We start from the raw sequence: 15,518 nt of genomic DNA, 5'->3' as shown, positions 1-15,518 counted from the left end.
GAAGCCAAGATGATTTAAATTTGAATGGGCGTGGCTAGTACAACTGGTCTATGGGGTGATGATGATCTGGACACGATCGGTTCATGAATTTTTACGAGACTCTGGAAAGACGACCACTTGGCCACTCATTAGAGCTCATTTCGCAGGCACCTTGAACGGCGGCGGAGATAAGATTTTGATAAATTCCATAGCCTTTTATTGATCAATCAGTCAAATCGGAACGCAACTGAAGCGGAAGTGAAAACGCATCTTCGAGTGGGGTTGCGGCCATCCGATGTGCGGATACAGTATTCAATAAAGCCGGTTTGGACACTTGGCCTTGATCTTGACCACAAACATGAGAAAACAAAGCGCAGCTCTCAGCCAAAATTCGGTTTTCATCTGGCCCCAACCGGAGCTAAGCTTATGCCAATATTATTCCAGTTTTATGGTCTAATCAGCATAGATTCTATCAGTCTCTCGGTTCAAGATGAAGATCTCCGGCGTTATATATATTTTTACCATGGAACTGGAAAAATTTCCATAATCACAATTCAAGGCATACTTTCAGGCCGTTTTTAGTTTTGAAGTTTGACCTATGCAAATGTCGCAAAAACAAGGCTCATTTAAAATAACACGCCTACCCATAGATTCAAATCAAACTCTTTTCCAGGCCCTTGAACTTTGACTCGAATGTGTGCAAAACAACAAGAGTTTTATACTCGAAATCTGCATAAATAAAGGTGCTTCATGTGATGCTGGAGGCATGTGTGTGAGTCAAGGCGAGTGGAGAAAAAATTGATTAGAAATTCTAATTTGGCAAAGACATTCTCCAATCGTCGCCAGGGTGTCTAAGCCTGGCCAACAAACTGGACGGGGCACACACAGTGTTGCATAATCATCGCAGCACGCGTACTAGGTTCTACACTCATAAAAATAATTGTTTTCTAGGGCTGCAAAAATATATGCTTTTGTTTTATGATCTTTTGATGTTTCCATAATGTAATCTGTTCTCTGATTGGACAGTTGACACAAAAAGAGTTAGTATCTTTTCAGTTAATCGACAGATATTAATCACGTTTAATGGTCGGAGAATAGCAGATGGCTTGCAGATATGCATAATTTTTTTTTTGCGTGTGTATGGAGCGCGTGGCCATGCCGTTGTCATAAATAATAGGATCCAGTGGGATCCGGTTTGATTACCTAACCCAAGAGCTTCGCGCAGAAATAGAATACCAAAAACCCCCAAAACCCAAACCTGAACCCTGATTTCACCGGCAAAGAACAGACACCGACTTTTTTGGTTTTATTAAATATACAAAATTAAAGTTTTATTGAATTTGTCTTGTTTCGCGAAACGATTTACGGCTGCATTTCATTAATAAGCTCTATCACACTAGCTCTCACACACGCTCAGCTAGAAAAACATTAACACGTACTCAGTCACACAAACATGGCCACATTCACGCACTTAGGGTCCTAGCTACTTTTTGGATTTGAATCATCGTCCGCCTGCCCGGCATATAAACATTATACAAGTTATTCTCCGCAGACTACAGACTACTGATAGTTGGTAAAGGTAAAGGTAAAAGGTAATGGTAATGGTAAAGGTAAGAGTTACGAACTAAGCCCCGCTCTAAAAACGTAATTGCTAACTGAAAACCCATCGACACCATGCGCCATCGCCGATCATTCCAGCTTCATGGGCTTCACGCTGTTGTTGTTCAGATCGAGGTACGCCTTGCCGGCCTGGCCATTCTGGAGCAGATGCTTACCGGCGTTCATGGTCTGCGGCATGCAACCCATTCCGCCGGCGGCACGCAGAGCGGATTGGGCCAAGCTGCTGCCGGTGGTGCGACTGCCTCCGTCCACGGACTTGGCCTTCTTGTAGGTCTTGCGGTAGAAGTTGCCGAACAGGTAAAGGAAGATGACCGTGTTGCCCACGAAGAAGAAGGTCAGTGTCTTGGGCATGTTGCAGCCCTTGGCGCCCACGGTCAGCATGTAGCCGAGGATGAGGACGAACTGGATCAGCTGGATGCTGGTCATGTACTTCTTCCACCACAGGTACTTCTGGTACTGGGGTCCCATCGCGGCCACCATGTAGTAGAAGTACATGATGATGTGCACGCCCGAGTTGAGGATGCCAATGATCACGCCCTGCTCGCCAGGAGCGTACTTCAGGTAGCCCCAGGAGAAGAGCACCGTGATGGTGTGGTGGTACACGTGGAGGAAGGACACCTGGTTGTCCTTCTTGCGTAGCACAAAGAACGTCGTGTCCAGCAGATCAATGATCTTCGAGAAGAAGTAGAACCAGGCGCCGGAGTAGAGGGTCAGATTCTGCTCCCTGGTGCGGTTGATCTCGCACTTCTTTGAGAAGATCGACGACATCACATTGCTCTCTTGGATGGACTGCAAAAAAAGAAAAGGGAAATAAATCAATATGAATACCTATTTAGATAGCCATCAACAAATGCTAAATTTAAAATCTATCTATTTTTAATTTGCTGCTTAAAACCACTATTTTATTTAAATTTCTTATTCACGTGCACTTCATTCGTTCATTCATTAAAGCGCGACGTCGATTCGCAATTCAATAGTCAAACAATTGTCAAATAAAAATGCACGAAAAAAGTGTTAAACGAATTCCTCGCACACACAATGTTTAAATTGGCTTAGTTTAACATTTTTAATGACAATATAAAGTAGCCCGCAACTTTGTATGTTCGACAAGCACTTGGCGCTGCTTTTCTTATTAAAAATGAATAATACATAAATCGAGATCGCGAAACAGGCTGAATAATTATGACGCCCCGTTTTATGGACTCACCGTGCGGCACATCCAAATGGAGTACAAGACCTGAAAGGCATTATAGAACACCATGATGCGCTTGAGGTCCATGGGCTTGCGGTTCTTCATGTACTCGGGTCCGATCTTCAGAACGAACGCCAGATAGACGAGGACCACGGCCACCACGGGCATAGGTGAGCTCATCAGGAACCAGCTGTCCACCGTCTCATCTGAATAGTATTCGAATCATTAGTTTCAGTTGATATGTATCTCTAGTTCGATTCAACTTACCCACTCCTTTTGAGAGGCCGGAGATTCGCTCCTCGACAATCTTCATGTAGTTCGTCATGTTGGCTTTCTGTTTTCGTTACTGTTTCTGCAACTGGCAATTGGCAACTGAAAGAAAGAGGCTTACGAGCTTTAGAAATTTTCGCCCAAAAATCGAGAATTCAGAGCCCGACGTCCGTACGCCGCGTTGCCGAAATATTGAATGAAAATAGGTATTCTAAATCGCGATCGCTTGGAGAGGCTCAGCACGTTTGTTTCTGCTCGGCTCGCCGAGGATCGTGATTTGCATTGGAATTTGTGGCGAGGCACGCCAAAGATTTATTAATGAAAGGCGCGAAGAAATCGCTTATTGAGTTATCCCCAATCGAATGATGAATGACGACAGCAAAGATATGGCTGGTGCAGCTCAGCGATATAACTAGACATATGTGAATCTCTCGATTCAATAGAATAATCGAACGAGAATGTCTTGAAGATCTAAGATTCTTGGCCGAAGCCAAGACCGCAAGTCAGTGGCTTGGAAACCTGAAAAAATCCGGACTCAAGGCTTCATTTGAATTTCTCGCCTTGGCACTAAAGTTAATACTAACTTTGGCATTCATCTTGGCATCTCCCTGAACATCTGCGATTGTCTTTTTCAGCTTTTCTGTTCAGATAAAATCGGCACGGCACTCGGAGTTTATGTTCTGGCCACTGGGGCTCGTGTTCTTGCTTCACATTGTTATTTAAATTGCACACGGAAAAGAGTTTGATCGAAAATGACCCATCAAATGTATTCAATTACACGGCAGCCAGAACTCGTTTCTTATGTAAACTTTTCGAGGTGTTCTCCTCATTAACCACTGACCTAGCCAACTCCAACCGGAACTCGTTCTGGCGAAGATTCTCGAACTTATATAGATATGTGGCTAAATGTATATAGATTGGTTTGTATAATTAGCTGGTATGCTAAAAGATGTCCAGTTGGGAATGTCACAAATCGGAACCGTATAAAACTAGTTGTCAAACTTGAACGAATTTATGTGCTTGTACTTTAAATTTAAAGGCACGGCCTGCTCTATAATGATTCTGGGATGACTGGAGTTTTGTTCCATTCTGATTGCAGCAGCACTCTTCATGGATGATCACATGGCGTGTAATTTGATTTGGAGAGTCTGGCCTGGCCGGGCCGAAGAACAGAGCAAACACCTGCCACAGTCGCTAATTGGACACACTCGGCGTATGATTGATATGTTTTGACTACCGCCGATCGACAGCGACTGAGACTAGGTCTCTGTCAGGGTTAAGTCGTTCGCAATCGACTTCGCCTTCCCTTAGCCATATAGCCATATAGCTATATAGATATATAGATATAGGTATTGCCATTCCCAGACCCATTCGTATGCAAGACACTTGGCAACCATATAGACTGACACTGGAGACAGGAAAAGTGAGCTGGCTGCCGCATCAACTACATCATCATCATCATCATCATCGTGATCATGATCGTAGTCGACCAAAAATGTGACGCCAATTGAAAGTCAGGCGAGTGTTCCGCTGGCTGCCTTCGCAGCTGCTGACGTTGATCCCCCCTTTTGCTACGCCCCTTTTGGATGGCAGCTCCCCCTTTTTTGGGAAACCCCAGCACCTTCTGGTGCCACACTTTCGGATAACCAAAGGCCACATCTATAGCTGTACTGATTCTGTGAGGTGAGCAGGTCTTCCGCCTTAAATAAATTAAAAATAAACGCAGAAGCAGCCAGCAACCACATTCTGCCGCGCACGCATTAAAATTATGTGTATTGTATGCATAATTGATTTTTGCTTTTGCCAATTTTTGTACCCTTTAAGAGCTGATGCCTTGTCAGCAGTATCAGAACACTCGATACTTGGACACTTGGCACTCGGAACTGAGGACTGGGAGCTGGGAACTGGGAACTGGGTTTACCCAGCACTCGAACACGGCTTTGCCATAATTTCAAATGTTGTGACTAATGCGAAAAGTATCTAAATATCCATACGTCTGTTACGTTGCGGAAAAGCACCGAATAAAGCGTTAATTTTTACGAATTTGCCTCTAAAAATAAAAGGTTCGGGTAAAAACAACTTAATTCGCCACTAATTCGAAATCTAATGAAGGCCGATGGGGCATTAGTCTTTCATCTGCGCATAAGTCTATGTGTATCTGTATCTGTATCTGCTGCTGCGATTTAAACGTTGTTAATGTGCCACCGGTTGAAATCTGCAAGTTTTGCATGTTTCTTTTTTTGCAAGTTTGCGCCTAGAAGCACAGGTATTTCGTGTGTTATGTCGCCACGTGTGTACACCAGAAAAAAAATATGATTTGTGTTTGGAAAATCCCAAGTATTTGCAATTTATGATAGTAAACTAGTCTTGGTTGTTTGTAGAAACGAAGCTAAATATTTTTTACAATAACTTAGTTTATTTTCCTTTCTGTTGCAGAACTTCTCAAAATGATATAGCTACATATATGCTGTGTAAATTGCAGTCCAACGGGGCGGATGTTTTTCTATAGATTACAGACAGCACGATTTTCACACGCACTTGAGTGTTCGCCGAATGACAACAATTAGCCATGTGAAATTCCCGAATACATTAGCCCATTGAAGTTTGGAAATGTGGTAGGTGTTGCGATGCAATCGAATGGATCCATAGTGTCGTGAGTTCTGAGTAGAGGGTATGTAAACGGGTCGAGCACCCTGAAAATTGTTCAATTTTTTCCACATTGTTGTTTTCCCGACGTGGCTCCAGAGTGCAACAGGTTAATCATTTAGTTTTGCCTGTGTCAAGTGCACATGTTTTATGGTTTCATGCTTGCTTAGCGCTGTAAATTAATTTTTTTTGCCAGCCGAGGCATTTACAGAGGAGGCACAAAAACGCGCCGAGTCAGCCAGCAGTTGGCAAACCGCAGAAACGCCACATAGATACATCCATAACTATAACCCACACGGTAAGAAAATGCTTTAAAATTGCGATAAAACCTAAGTTTAGCAAATTCCTTAGCTAGTGAATTTTTGAGGCACATATGAGAGATAAGTAACTTTCACTGTCAACAAAACTGTCTAGTTTAATATTCGTTAAGATTAAGTATATTAATATTATTTAAGCACCTATTGAATTGAATTTAAACCCGATAGATGGTTTAAAGATCTTTTTTCCTGTGCGTCTTAAGCCAGAGTTTGTGGCTGGTGACTTTTTGGGCCGACTGACAACCTTTAATTACTCTGTAAATATTTGCGGCGTTAATTGGATTTTTTCCTGGCCCAAACGAAACCCTCTGTGTCTGTCTGTGTTGTCGTTAGAAACTGTAACGGATATGGGCCGTGGTCTCTTCGTGGGAACAGCGACTTCCAATCTGTTTGCCTAACCATGAAATGTGGTCATCTTCGCGAGGGGGAGTGTTCAGTTTGGCCATATTGGCAGGCGGCCATTTGCTGGCGTCTTTTGAAGGCCATTTGGCTGGTGCAGCTGCAAATTGAATCGCAATCGATTACAAGTTCAAATCGTTTAGATTTGGCCGCCTCAATGCTGCAGCCAGAGTCTTGGCCTTGGCTGACTGGCAAAATTGCAGCTCCTCAAGCGAGTTTTCAGCATTTAATCTATGTACGATGCATTGGGTTAAGGTCGACTAGAAATATCAGACGGACCAATGGCGGTGGTGGCAGCAGAGTTAGCCAGGCTTAGACCAGCCACTGCCAATCGAGCTCTCCGTTTTTTTTTTGCCCAAGAAGTGCTCTCCAATTTAGGCAACACTTTCATCACGCCTTCAGGTTGCCCCAAAAAAATGAATTCATATCACTTCCGTACCTGTTGGTTTTTCGGCTGACTCGATTCCCTGCTTGGAACTTGGCTAACACACACACGCACTGGCGCGCACACACACACACAATCGGACTACGACCGTAGCCTGAAGATATAGTTTCAGTTTACGGACTCGAAACTCGGATTCGGATTCGGACTCGGACTCGACTGCGGCAAACGCCAAGAAGACACTAATATGGAGTTCTACCCGCTCGGCTGTATAAATAAACAAAATGAACGCGCTTCGCAGGCCGGCCAACATTTGACGCCGCCGTCGCTGCCGACGCTGGCAGCGCAGTCGTGGCGCGGCCCGCACGGCGTATACTTAACCTTTTTTTAGTTGATTTTTGCGTCACTCGGCCGGGTTCGATACGATGCAAGTCGAAGTCGCGTTAATGGCCAATTTAAGTTGCGCGGCGGTTTCTTTTTTTTTTCGTTTTTTAATTTTATTTTTGCTTTAGAAACATTTAGTTTTGGTTTCTTGACTGATTTTTGATGCTTTCTGGTGCTAAGGTCAAGTTTGAAGCCATTAAAACGAATGTCTGTGGCGAGAAAAGAAAGCAAAACTGCTAACAGCAGCAGATAAGCCATGCTTTTTCTTGGTTTATTTTGAACAAGTTTATTAACCCTTTCCCGGTTGGCCAAAAAAACATGCAGATCCTATCGCAAAAAGAGCGGCAAAAAGAAAACGAAAGCAAAGAGGGAAGCGAAAAAGTACACAGTGAAAACGAAATATATTTCGATTTATTCAATTACTATTATGTCTGTATATGTTTAGAACTTAACGAACTTACTTAGAACTTAAGATTAGAGACTCTAGTTAATCATCATAAATTATTAACAATTTTATGGAAAGATGATTTTATGCCACTGAAAGTGTTTGGAATGAATTTCTAGAAAATATATATATGCTCTATATATATATATATATATTATGTGTCGCGATTTTTAGACCGCACGATGGAGTTTATATCATTGTTATGTGCTTTGACCTTTCAGTGCTAGATCAGGTTAATTAGATTTTGCGTCATCCTCGCTACTTTGTTTTGATACTGTGTTATTTCTAAGAAAACATCTCTATAAAGGAATGCTTAAAAAATTAGTAAAACTAATCCCATAAGACCATTTCAAAATTTGATAAAATTTGTAAAAATAATATGTTTATTAAGTTGCAACACTATTTTTCTTTCTGTGTGCCCATTTCCAGCAACAAAATTGGCTTTAAATAAACCGCTAGACAATTGATTTATTATCGCTGTCACGTCATTGAGACGAACTCAATTGGCAGCATAGTTATAAATGTGTATATATATGTGTGTCAATGTGGGGGATGACACGCCCCAACTCGATAACTGGCACTTACTTAACTACGCAAATAGGGTTTACGGGCGCAGTTAACACATTTCCAGGTCGATGGGAAGCAATTATCCGTCCCATGAATGGCTCAATTTCACGCACTTACTCTCTCCAGTCTCCCAGATTCCCAGGTGATTTGTGTGACCCATGCACTCCACCCACGTGCTAAGTGCCCGGTCAAATATGCAAATGTTTGCCGAGTTGGATGCACTGCAGCTGTGTTGGTCGCCACCCTTCCGGGTCTTTGGCATTTCCATTTCCATTTGAAGCACATGGCAGTTGGTCGTTTTGCATTTTTTATCGCGCGCTCGTCATTCAAACAGCTCGCATTATCGGCGCTTCTCTTTTGTGATTATGACCCTGAACTTCAGCGCTACTAAATGTATTAATTCAGTCGATTAATACCGCTAGTCGGGGTCTGTGCGAAATCTGCTCCTTGGCCGAGTTTCTAACGTTGCTGGTCAGAACGCCGAGAGCTGATGGATGATATTGGCCTGGATTGGTCAATAGGGTATCATCTTGATGGGCTGCCCCTGAGCAAAGCAAGTTCTATAGTCTTATGCTTGAAAGTGAATTTGTTTAACAAAGATGAATGACTCTTGACTAAGCATACTAGCTTTTATGTGCAATAAATATTCTAAGGGTGCTATTAAAACGTAGTCAAATTGCGCTATTAGGAGCTTGCCAAACAAGTGAATCTTTATTGGGCCTGCATGGCTGGTGATATTTCCTCACTAGCCAAACACCATTATGTCTTCCCAATTAAGTTTCTTTATTATTAGAATTGTTATTTGCCTACATTAGTGGGTTTTTATAACACCATAATGCTCTTTCTAAAAATGCTAAAAGTGGACATTCTTGTATTATTGAATTAATTAATTTAAATATATATTTATTAAGTGAGTTGTGAGGTTTTCTTTGTTGTCTTTGCAAAAGTGCCCAAAGAATGGCAGATTTATGCATACTTAAGTAGGTTATATATCGGGGAACTACACATGCTAATTCATAACTACCAGGCTTAAGTAGACTTCATTGTTGATGGTTTTTAATGAGATGCCTTAACATTTTTTGAAAACAATTTCTCTGTTACTGAAGTGTTTACAGACTAGAGGAAAATTTTCTATTCATATAATATACGTCTTGTAATTTCGTCACGGTAATTTCTCATGAACAAAAAAAAACAAATGCCTGCTAGGTATTTACGCAAATATCCAATATTTGGTCAGTAGAAGTACCACCTTTGATCGCCAATAAAAAGTTGTTAGCTCTACAAAATGTTGACTAATAATGAAAGCACCTTGTTTACCGGGAGCAATGCGATTTGCTTGCCAGCAATTTCAAATATTGGCGCGCTCTGCACAGAGTTGCCACACTGTTTTACAGAGCTAAGACCACAAAGTAGCGTTAGGAGTCGTTAACAGCTGGTGCTTTAAAGTATGACCGTATTTCCCTCGTTACCCATATGACTGCTAGTGATTTTCCCTTTCGCGTTTGCAGTCACACTGGAAAAAACACAGAAAAAATTAAATTAAGGGAAAACAGATGAAAAACTGCAATTGAACGCAATTGAAGCAAGTGCAACAAATAGTTTTCGCGCCAGTGTTGACTCCTGGGCCTGCCGCCGAAGCCACGCCAACTGCGCGACTATCGAGTGGTAAGTGAATAGTAACGAATCGCCAGTGAAATCGAGTGATTAACCATTTGCTTGTGTTGTGACACTTTCTGTAACTTCGTATAAAAAATGGGAACTGCGCAAGTGGAATGCAGGTGGGGGTTAAGCCAGTTGGTAGTATTCCACTCACACGTGGCCTTCTGGCTGAATTTTCCATGCACTTTGCTATCTATTTAATGGTTTCCCCGAAACAGCAACTGCACCTTAACCCACTGAGGATCCCACTCGCATTTGGACCCCGTCTTATGTAAAAAACGTAATTGGCAGCTAGTTCCCTAAGTGATAAAACACACAAAGCCACCAGATACAGACTTAGGTGCTACGTACAACCGATTCACTGGGGACCAAAGGTCGCTCCATACTATATAGCAATGCGATCGGAGCAGACCAATAAACAAATAAACAAATATCGCATTTCCCAGACGAGCTAGCGTTGAGCTAACAAACGTTTAGCATTGCTTTCAAACAACTAAATTCGTATTTTTCGTATTGAACAGAACGTATTTTTCTTACAGAACACTATTTGCGGAGTGCAAAACGAATCCCCGGGATCGTAAGGCCATGGATTCGGCCACCAATCTTCTGGAGCAACAGGGCTCAGCGGCTGATGTGAGTGGCGGGAGCCATCCCGCCGAGGTGGAGGTAACCACCCAGGCTCGAGCCACTTTCGGGATGGACGCCGAAGGACACGCTACCGGCGAGGCGGTGACCACCACCACGGCCACGTTGCGTAGGGAAGGTTCCGACGAGGACATCTTTGAGCAGGTGCAGATGATTCTGCGCAAGCGACGTGGCTGGGGACCAGAGGACTCGCTCAGTCCCAATGATCTGGACATTCTCGAATACGACGATGAGTTGGTCGAGGAGGATGACGCCGGTTGTCCACTCCCCTCGACCCCGGAAGACACACAGCTTATTGAGGCGGAGGTGAGTCGGGGCTATTAACCTCCATTTCCATTTCAACCAGGTGGAAAAGTACGAAATGCAATCGTCAAAACATGTGGCGGAACTCTTATCGCTGACCCACCACCATGTGGTTATCGGCTGCCACTTGTTAGTCGCAATTTTCACTCTGCGCAGGCAGTCATTTCAATGTCGGGCGTCTTATCAATTGAAATGTTGCATTGGCCAATGTCTATTTGCCACATTCAAATGTACCATAACCATTGTAGTTAAGCCTTATCGTGGCCATTTCTCCATTTTTATGACTCACTAAATACAATTGCTCAATTTAAAGCATATTCCACAGCCATTTGAAAGTTAAACCTTATCTCTCTTTGCCTTTAATGTCTGACCGAAAGCTGTCAAGTAAAATTTCTTGACTTTGAGCCTTATACTGTAGACAATCTGCGCATTTGCTCACCGGCTTTAAAGGTCAGGCTTAGATTGAACGCAAAAAGCTTTGGCATAGCCCTTTATACGATAGATGCTGGAAAAAAATCAAAAATTTACGTCGATGCGGTGCTGATAATGCCCGGAGACAGTTTCGGGCAAGCTTATCTTATCGCGGAACGCATTCGGTGCTTTCTTGTTCCGCCAACTAAGTCTAAACAAATTGAGTATGCGACTGGCAGAGGCTTCACAGTACGATCGCTCATTGCCTCGAACATTTAGTTATAGTTCCGTTCGAATCTCTGTTAGCCGCTCAAGATGCAGACCCAGCCGGAGGTTATAGTGCGTGTCAACCCGGATCTGGAGCCGGATCTCAGTCAAGAAACTTACAGAACCCAAAACCGTGACACAGTCAAGGAGCAAGCTGAAAATGCAGTCGTTAGTCCCATTTGCTCTTAGTTCTCCTTCGTTATTAAGCTTTTCATATCCGCTTTGAGGGCTGTTTAATGTCTTATCACTCTATTCCACAGATGACGGAAGTGCTGAAGGCGGGAGTTCTCTCCGATGAAATTGATTTGGGCGCATTGGCACACAATGCCGCCGAGCAGGCAGAGGAGTTTGTGCGCAAGGTAAGCCAAGTGATGCAGCCAAGTGAAGAATGGCTGAAATGGAAGATACTCTTCAAGATTTATGTTTTGTGTTTTGTTGCTTTTGTATTTTTGTTTTTATTTCAATAAATAGTAATTATTGTTTAGTATTAATAGTATTAAAGGTTGGGACAGTATTTGTTTTTTTTTTTTTTTTTTTTTTTTGTTTATATTGGTAACTTCTGTGGTAACTAATTGTCTTATCTATTGAATGATATGTTTTTTTTCCATTTTATTCGTAGGTCTGGGAGGCTAGCTGGAAAGTGTGCCACTACAAAAATCTACCCAAGTGGCTGCAGGATAACGACTTCCTGCACCGCGGCCATCGCCCACCGCTCCCCTCTTTCCGTGCGTGCTTTAAATCAATTTTCCGCGTGCACACGGAAACGGGCAACATCTGGACACATCTTCTTGGCTGCATCGCCTTCATCGGCGTAGCATTATACTTCATCTCGCGTCCCTCGGTTGAGATCCAGACACAGGAGAAGATCGTTTTTGGCGCCTTCTTCATCGGTGCGATTGTGTGCCTAGGATTCTCATTCGCTTTTCATACACTGAGCTGTCATTCTGTAGAGATGGGAAGACTGTTTTCTAAGTAAGTATTCCGCGCCCAATTGAATGAAAATCATATTAATTGTTTTGTTTACCGACAGACTTGACTACTGTGGAATTGCGCTGCTGATTATGGGTTCCTTTGTGCCTTGGCTGTACTATGGCTTCTACTGCCATTACCAGCCAAAGGTGATATACCTATCCGTCGTGAGCATTCTGGGCATCCTCTCCATCGTGGTCTCACTATGGGACAAGTTTTCGGAGCCGGCACTTCGTCCCTTGCGCGCTGGTGTATTTATGAGCTTTGGCCTGTCGGGTGTGATTCCAGCTATTCACTACAGCATCATGGAGGGCTGGTTCAGCCAGATGAGCCGCGCCAGTCTGGGATGGCTGATTCTGATGGGTGAGTGCTTGTAGATATACATATTAAAATAATGGTAATACAATGGCAAAATACATCTTGCAGGCCTCCTCTACATTCTTGGCGCGCTGCTATACGCCCTCCGTGTTCCCGAGCGCTGGTTTCCTGGAAAGTTCGACATTTGGGTACGATTCTTGATGGTTTTGTCCTTTGCGCCGTTCTGAAAGTTTTTTATTTTGCAGGGTCAATCACATCAAATATTCCACATACTGGTCATTGCGGCCGCCTTTGTCCACTACCACGGCATCTCTGAAATGGCCATGTACCGCGTCATGTATAGCGAATGCACTGTTCCCATCGAACCAATAACCTTTTAGATGCTGAAGTGGACGCCAAGGAACAATCATCGTAAAAGCACATACAATCCCATTCATAGTACGAGTAATACATATATTAATGCGAACTAGCGCAGTTTTACAATGCAACCTTTTTAGCGTTTGGGGAGCATTTGTACCTTGTTATACAAAATCAACAGAACCATTTAGAAGACATAAACACACTACACACAATTACGCGCATTTATCATCAAAATCTTGCATAGAAAAAAAATTGCAAAAACAGTTGATTGTCGAATGAAATCTGCAGTAGAGAAATTAATATATGTACAATTATTTATAAAATTCCAATTTGTCTACTTAATGTTGTCGTAAGTTGATTGATCTTTCGAGTAGTGCAGAATTGCTTGCATCTGAAATTGGCAAAACGAGATGACTTCCGCTCAGGGGCTCCATTGCTAAAACAGGAGCTAAAGGAGCTAAAATGCCAGCCAAGCAATTACTTTAAGTTATGCAATTAGATGATCCCCTTGTGGCATTAGTATTTACCTTACCGCTTAGAGTTGTTAGGGTTGTATGGAGTAATGAACATACGTTTCGATCGTTGAATGAGGTCTGATTTTATATCCACACATACACACTGCACATCACAAATTCCGCATCCATGCACCCACACGGCAGAGCATCGCGCATTGAGCCCAAGATATTATATCACCATATACATTATAAATGCAGATCTATCACAAAACATAAAGCGAATCAAAACAATAAAAAAGCTGAGACTTCTAAAAGAGCGTTTTGGTAAAGATTACTATATTAAGCCATATATCATTTTATTTCTTGGCGCAAAAACTATTTTAAGGTTTGCTGATTGCCATTTGGCAATTCGGCGGTTGCCATCACCCTAATGCCTGGCCATAAATACCGCTGCAGAGAACTAGAAATCCGCATCGGGGTTATTAGTGGAGTTCAGTCTGCTGATGACTGGGCGAATGCCGAGTTGACTTTGACCCCCTTGATGAAGTGAGCAGCCGTGGTCTAGTCTCCGAGATCTCGGATCGCGATCTGATTCCTCCGCTGCCTTGTGTTCTATGCGTCGTCATTGTCTTCGCCGTGTGCCAGTTTCTATCGACGAATCCGCAGATCGTTAAACCTTTTATTTTGCACGGCGCAAATAAATCGAACTTTGTACTTGACAACTTGTCGGCACGTGTCTTTCAACTAAATGCGATTGCAGGGTTTTAATTTACCAACAAAATTCAAGTTCAGCAGAAAAAAAAGCAAATGACTTGGTCGAAATAAGGCGAAAATCAGTTCGGAAGTTGGGCAAAGTGGGAGAAAACCAAAGCCAAAGAGAAATATTTTAAAAATGCCTTAATGAGGCGTAAGCATGTGCATAGCTAAATGGTACAGTGCGGCTTGGATTTGATGATTTTAAAAAGTACGCATTTTTGGATACTTATCAAACAAATGCTAATCATTTAAAAAGTTTAATATTACGACGTACCATTAGTCTTTTAATGTTGAATATATATTGTAATTTATTATTTTATTACTCACATCGAAGTTATCAAGTTTTCACTGTGAAATCGAACACATCAAACATTATGGCTCCTCCGATTCGCCCCCGTGCGTCGTTAAATCCAAAAAATATAACTTAAAATCGTAATAACTTCAAAAGATGCAGTGAATCCAGCCCGCGCTGAATGAGAAATGCAAATCAAGTGGACCCAAGTGGGTGCCAGATGGGGAAATGGTTGTGCTGTTTAAGGAAAAATTTAAGTATTAATCGTCACTGTTTTGCTCTGATTTACTCAGCTACCTTCGAGGTGCCCAACTAATTGGAATTAACTTCAAAATTTTGTTTTTTTCTTAAACCAAAACCTTTGAAATGTAACTGGGCTTTCACCTGCAATTAAATACGATATTCGGTGGCCAATGCACACGCCATATGTCCGCACTCTAATTACCCTCATTACGCGTAATTTGGCAATTTGCGCGGACCTAGGAACCGGATTCCCGCAGTGGGCCAGCCGGAAGAGAAGCTATCGCCACTCGGCTGTCATCGTCATTATGAGATATGCATCAGCATCCGTGTATCGGTGCTTTGTGCAGTTCAATGTCGGATCCAAAATGCGTATGTGTATATATATATATATATATATATATATATATATATGCAGAGTTCAGATTGCCACCCAGATTTTGGCTTTCAGCTCTTTATTAATGGTCTTGTGCAGTTGCTTTCATGCGTTATATTCAATAAGCATGCGAGTGAGACTCAGACGCAGACTGAGACTTAGACTCAGACTCAAAGGCAGACCCAGACGCAGACTGACAGCCAGCAAGTGGCAACTGGTCTTTGAAGGTTTTTGGCGTTTAAGTGTTATGGTCAAGGCTGTCGCAC

General features: G+C 42.6%; 2 protein-coding genes across 4 annotated transcripts; one reads left to right on the top strand and one right to left on the bottom strand.

Moving 5' to 3' along the window:
* Positions 1-1,281: 1,281 nt before the first annotated feature.
* LOC117145141 (elongation of very long chain fatty acids protein 7) lies at positions 1,282-7,035 on the bottom strand. 2 transcript variants are annotated; one of them, XM_033310680.1, is made up of 4 exons: positions 6,863-7,035; positions 3,059-3,163; positions 2,807-2,997; positions 1,282-2,388 (listed from the first exon to the last, which is right to left on the bottom strand). In XM_033310680.1, the coding sequence occupies exons 2-4, from the start codon at positions 3,114-3,116 to the stop codon at positions 1,669-1,671; spliced, it is 969 nt and encodes a 322-aa protein (XP_033166571.1). In that variant the 5' UTR covers positions 3,117-3,163; positions 6,863-7,035; the 3' UTR covers positions 1,282-1,668. The 2 variants fall into 2 exon arrangements, with proteins under 2 accessions (XP_033166571.1, XP_033166572.1); XM_033310681.1 differs by lacking the exon at positions 6,863-7,035 and adding an exon at positions 3,903-4,192.
* A 2,662-nt stretch (positions 7,036-9,697) lies between these two features.
* On the top strand, positions 9,698-13,902 carry LOC117143987 (adiponectin receptor protein). 2 transcript variants are annotated; one of them, XM_033308928.1, is made up of 7 exons: positions 9,698-9,866; positions 10,400-10,811; positions 11,747-11,845; positions 12,106-12,458; positions 12,517-12,818; positions 12,882-12,961; positions 13,019-13,902. In XM_033308928.1, exons 2-7 carry the CDS (start codon positions 10,446-10,448, stop codon positions 13,151-13,153), a joined length of 1,335 nt encoding a protein of 444 aa, XP_033164819.1. In that variant the 5' UTR covers positions 9,698-9,866; positions 10,400-10,445; the 3' UTR covers positions 13,154-13,902. The 2 variants fall into 2 exon arrangements, with proteins under 2 accessions (XP_033164819.1, XP_033164820.1); XM_033308929.1 differs by lacking the exons at positions 9,698-9,866; positions 10,400-10,811 and adding an exon at positions 11,520-11,654.
* The last annotated feature ends 1,616 nt before the right edge of the window (positions 13,903-15,518 follow it).

The sequence above is a fragment of the Drosophila mauritiana genome, chromosome 3R (genome assembly GCF_004382145.1).
Source record: "Drosophila mauritiana strain mau12 chromosome 3R, ASM438214v1, whole genome shotgun sequence".
NCBI lineage: Eukaryota > Metazoa > Arthropoda > Insecta > Diptera > Drosophilidae > Drosophila > Drosophila mauritiana.
This window is presented reverse-complemented; position numbering and strand designations above follow the sequence as displayed.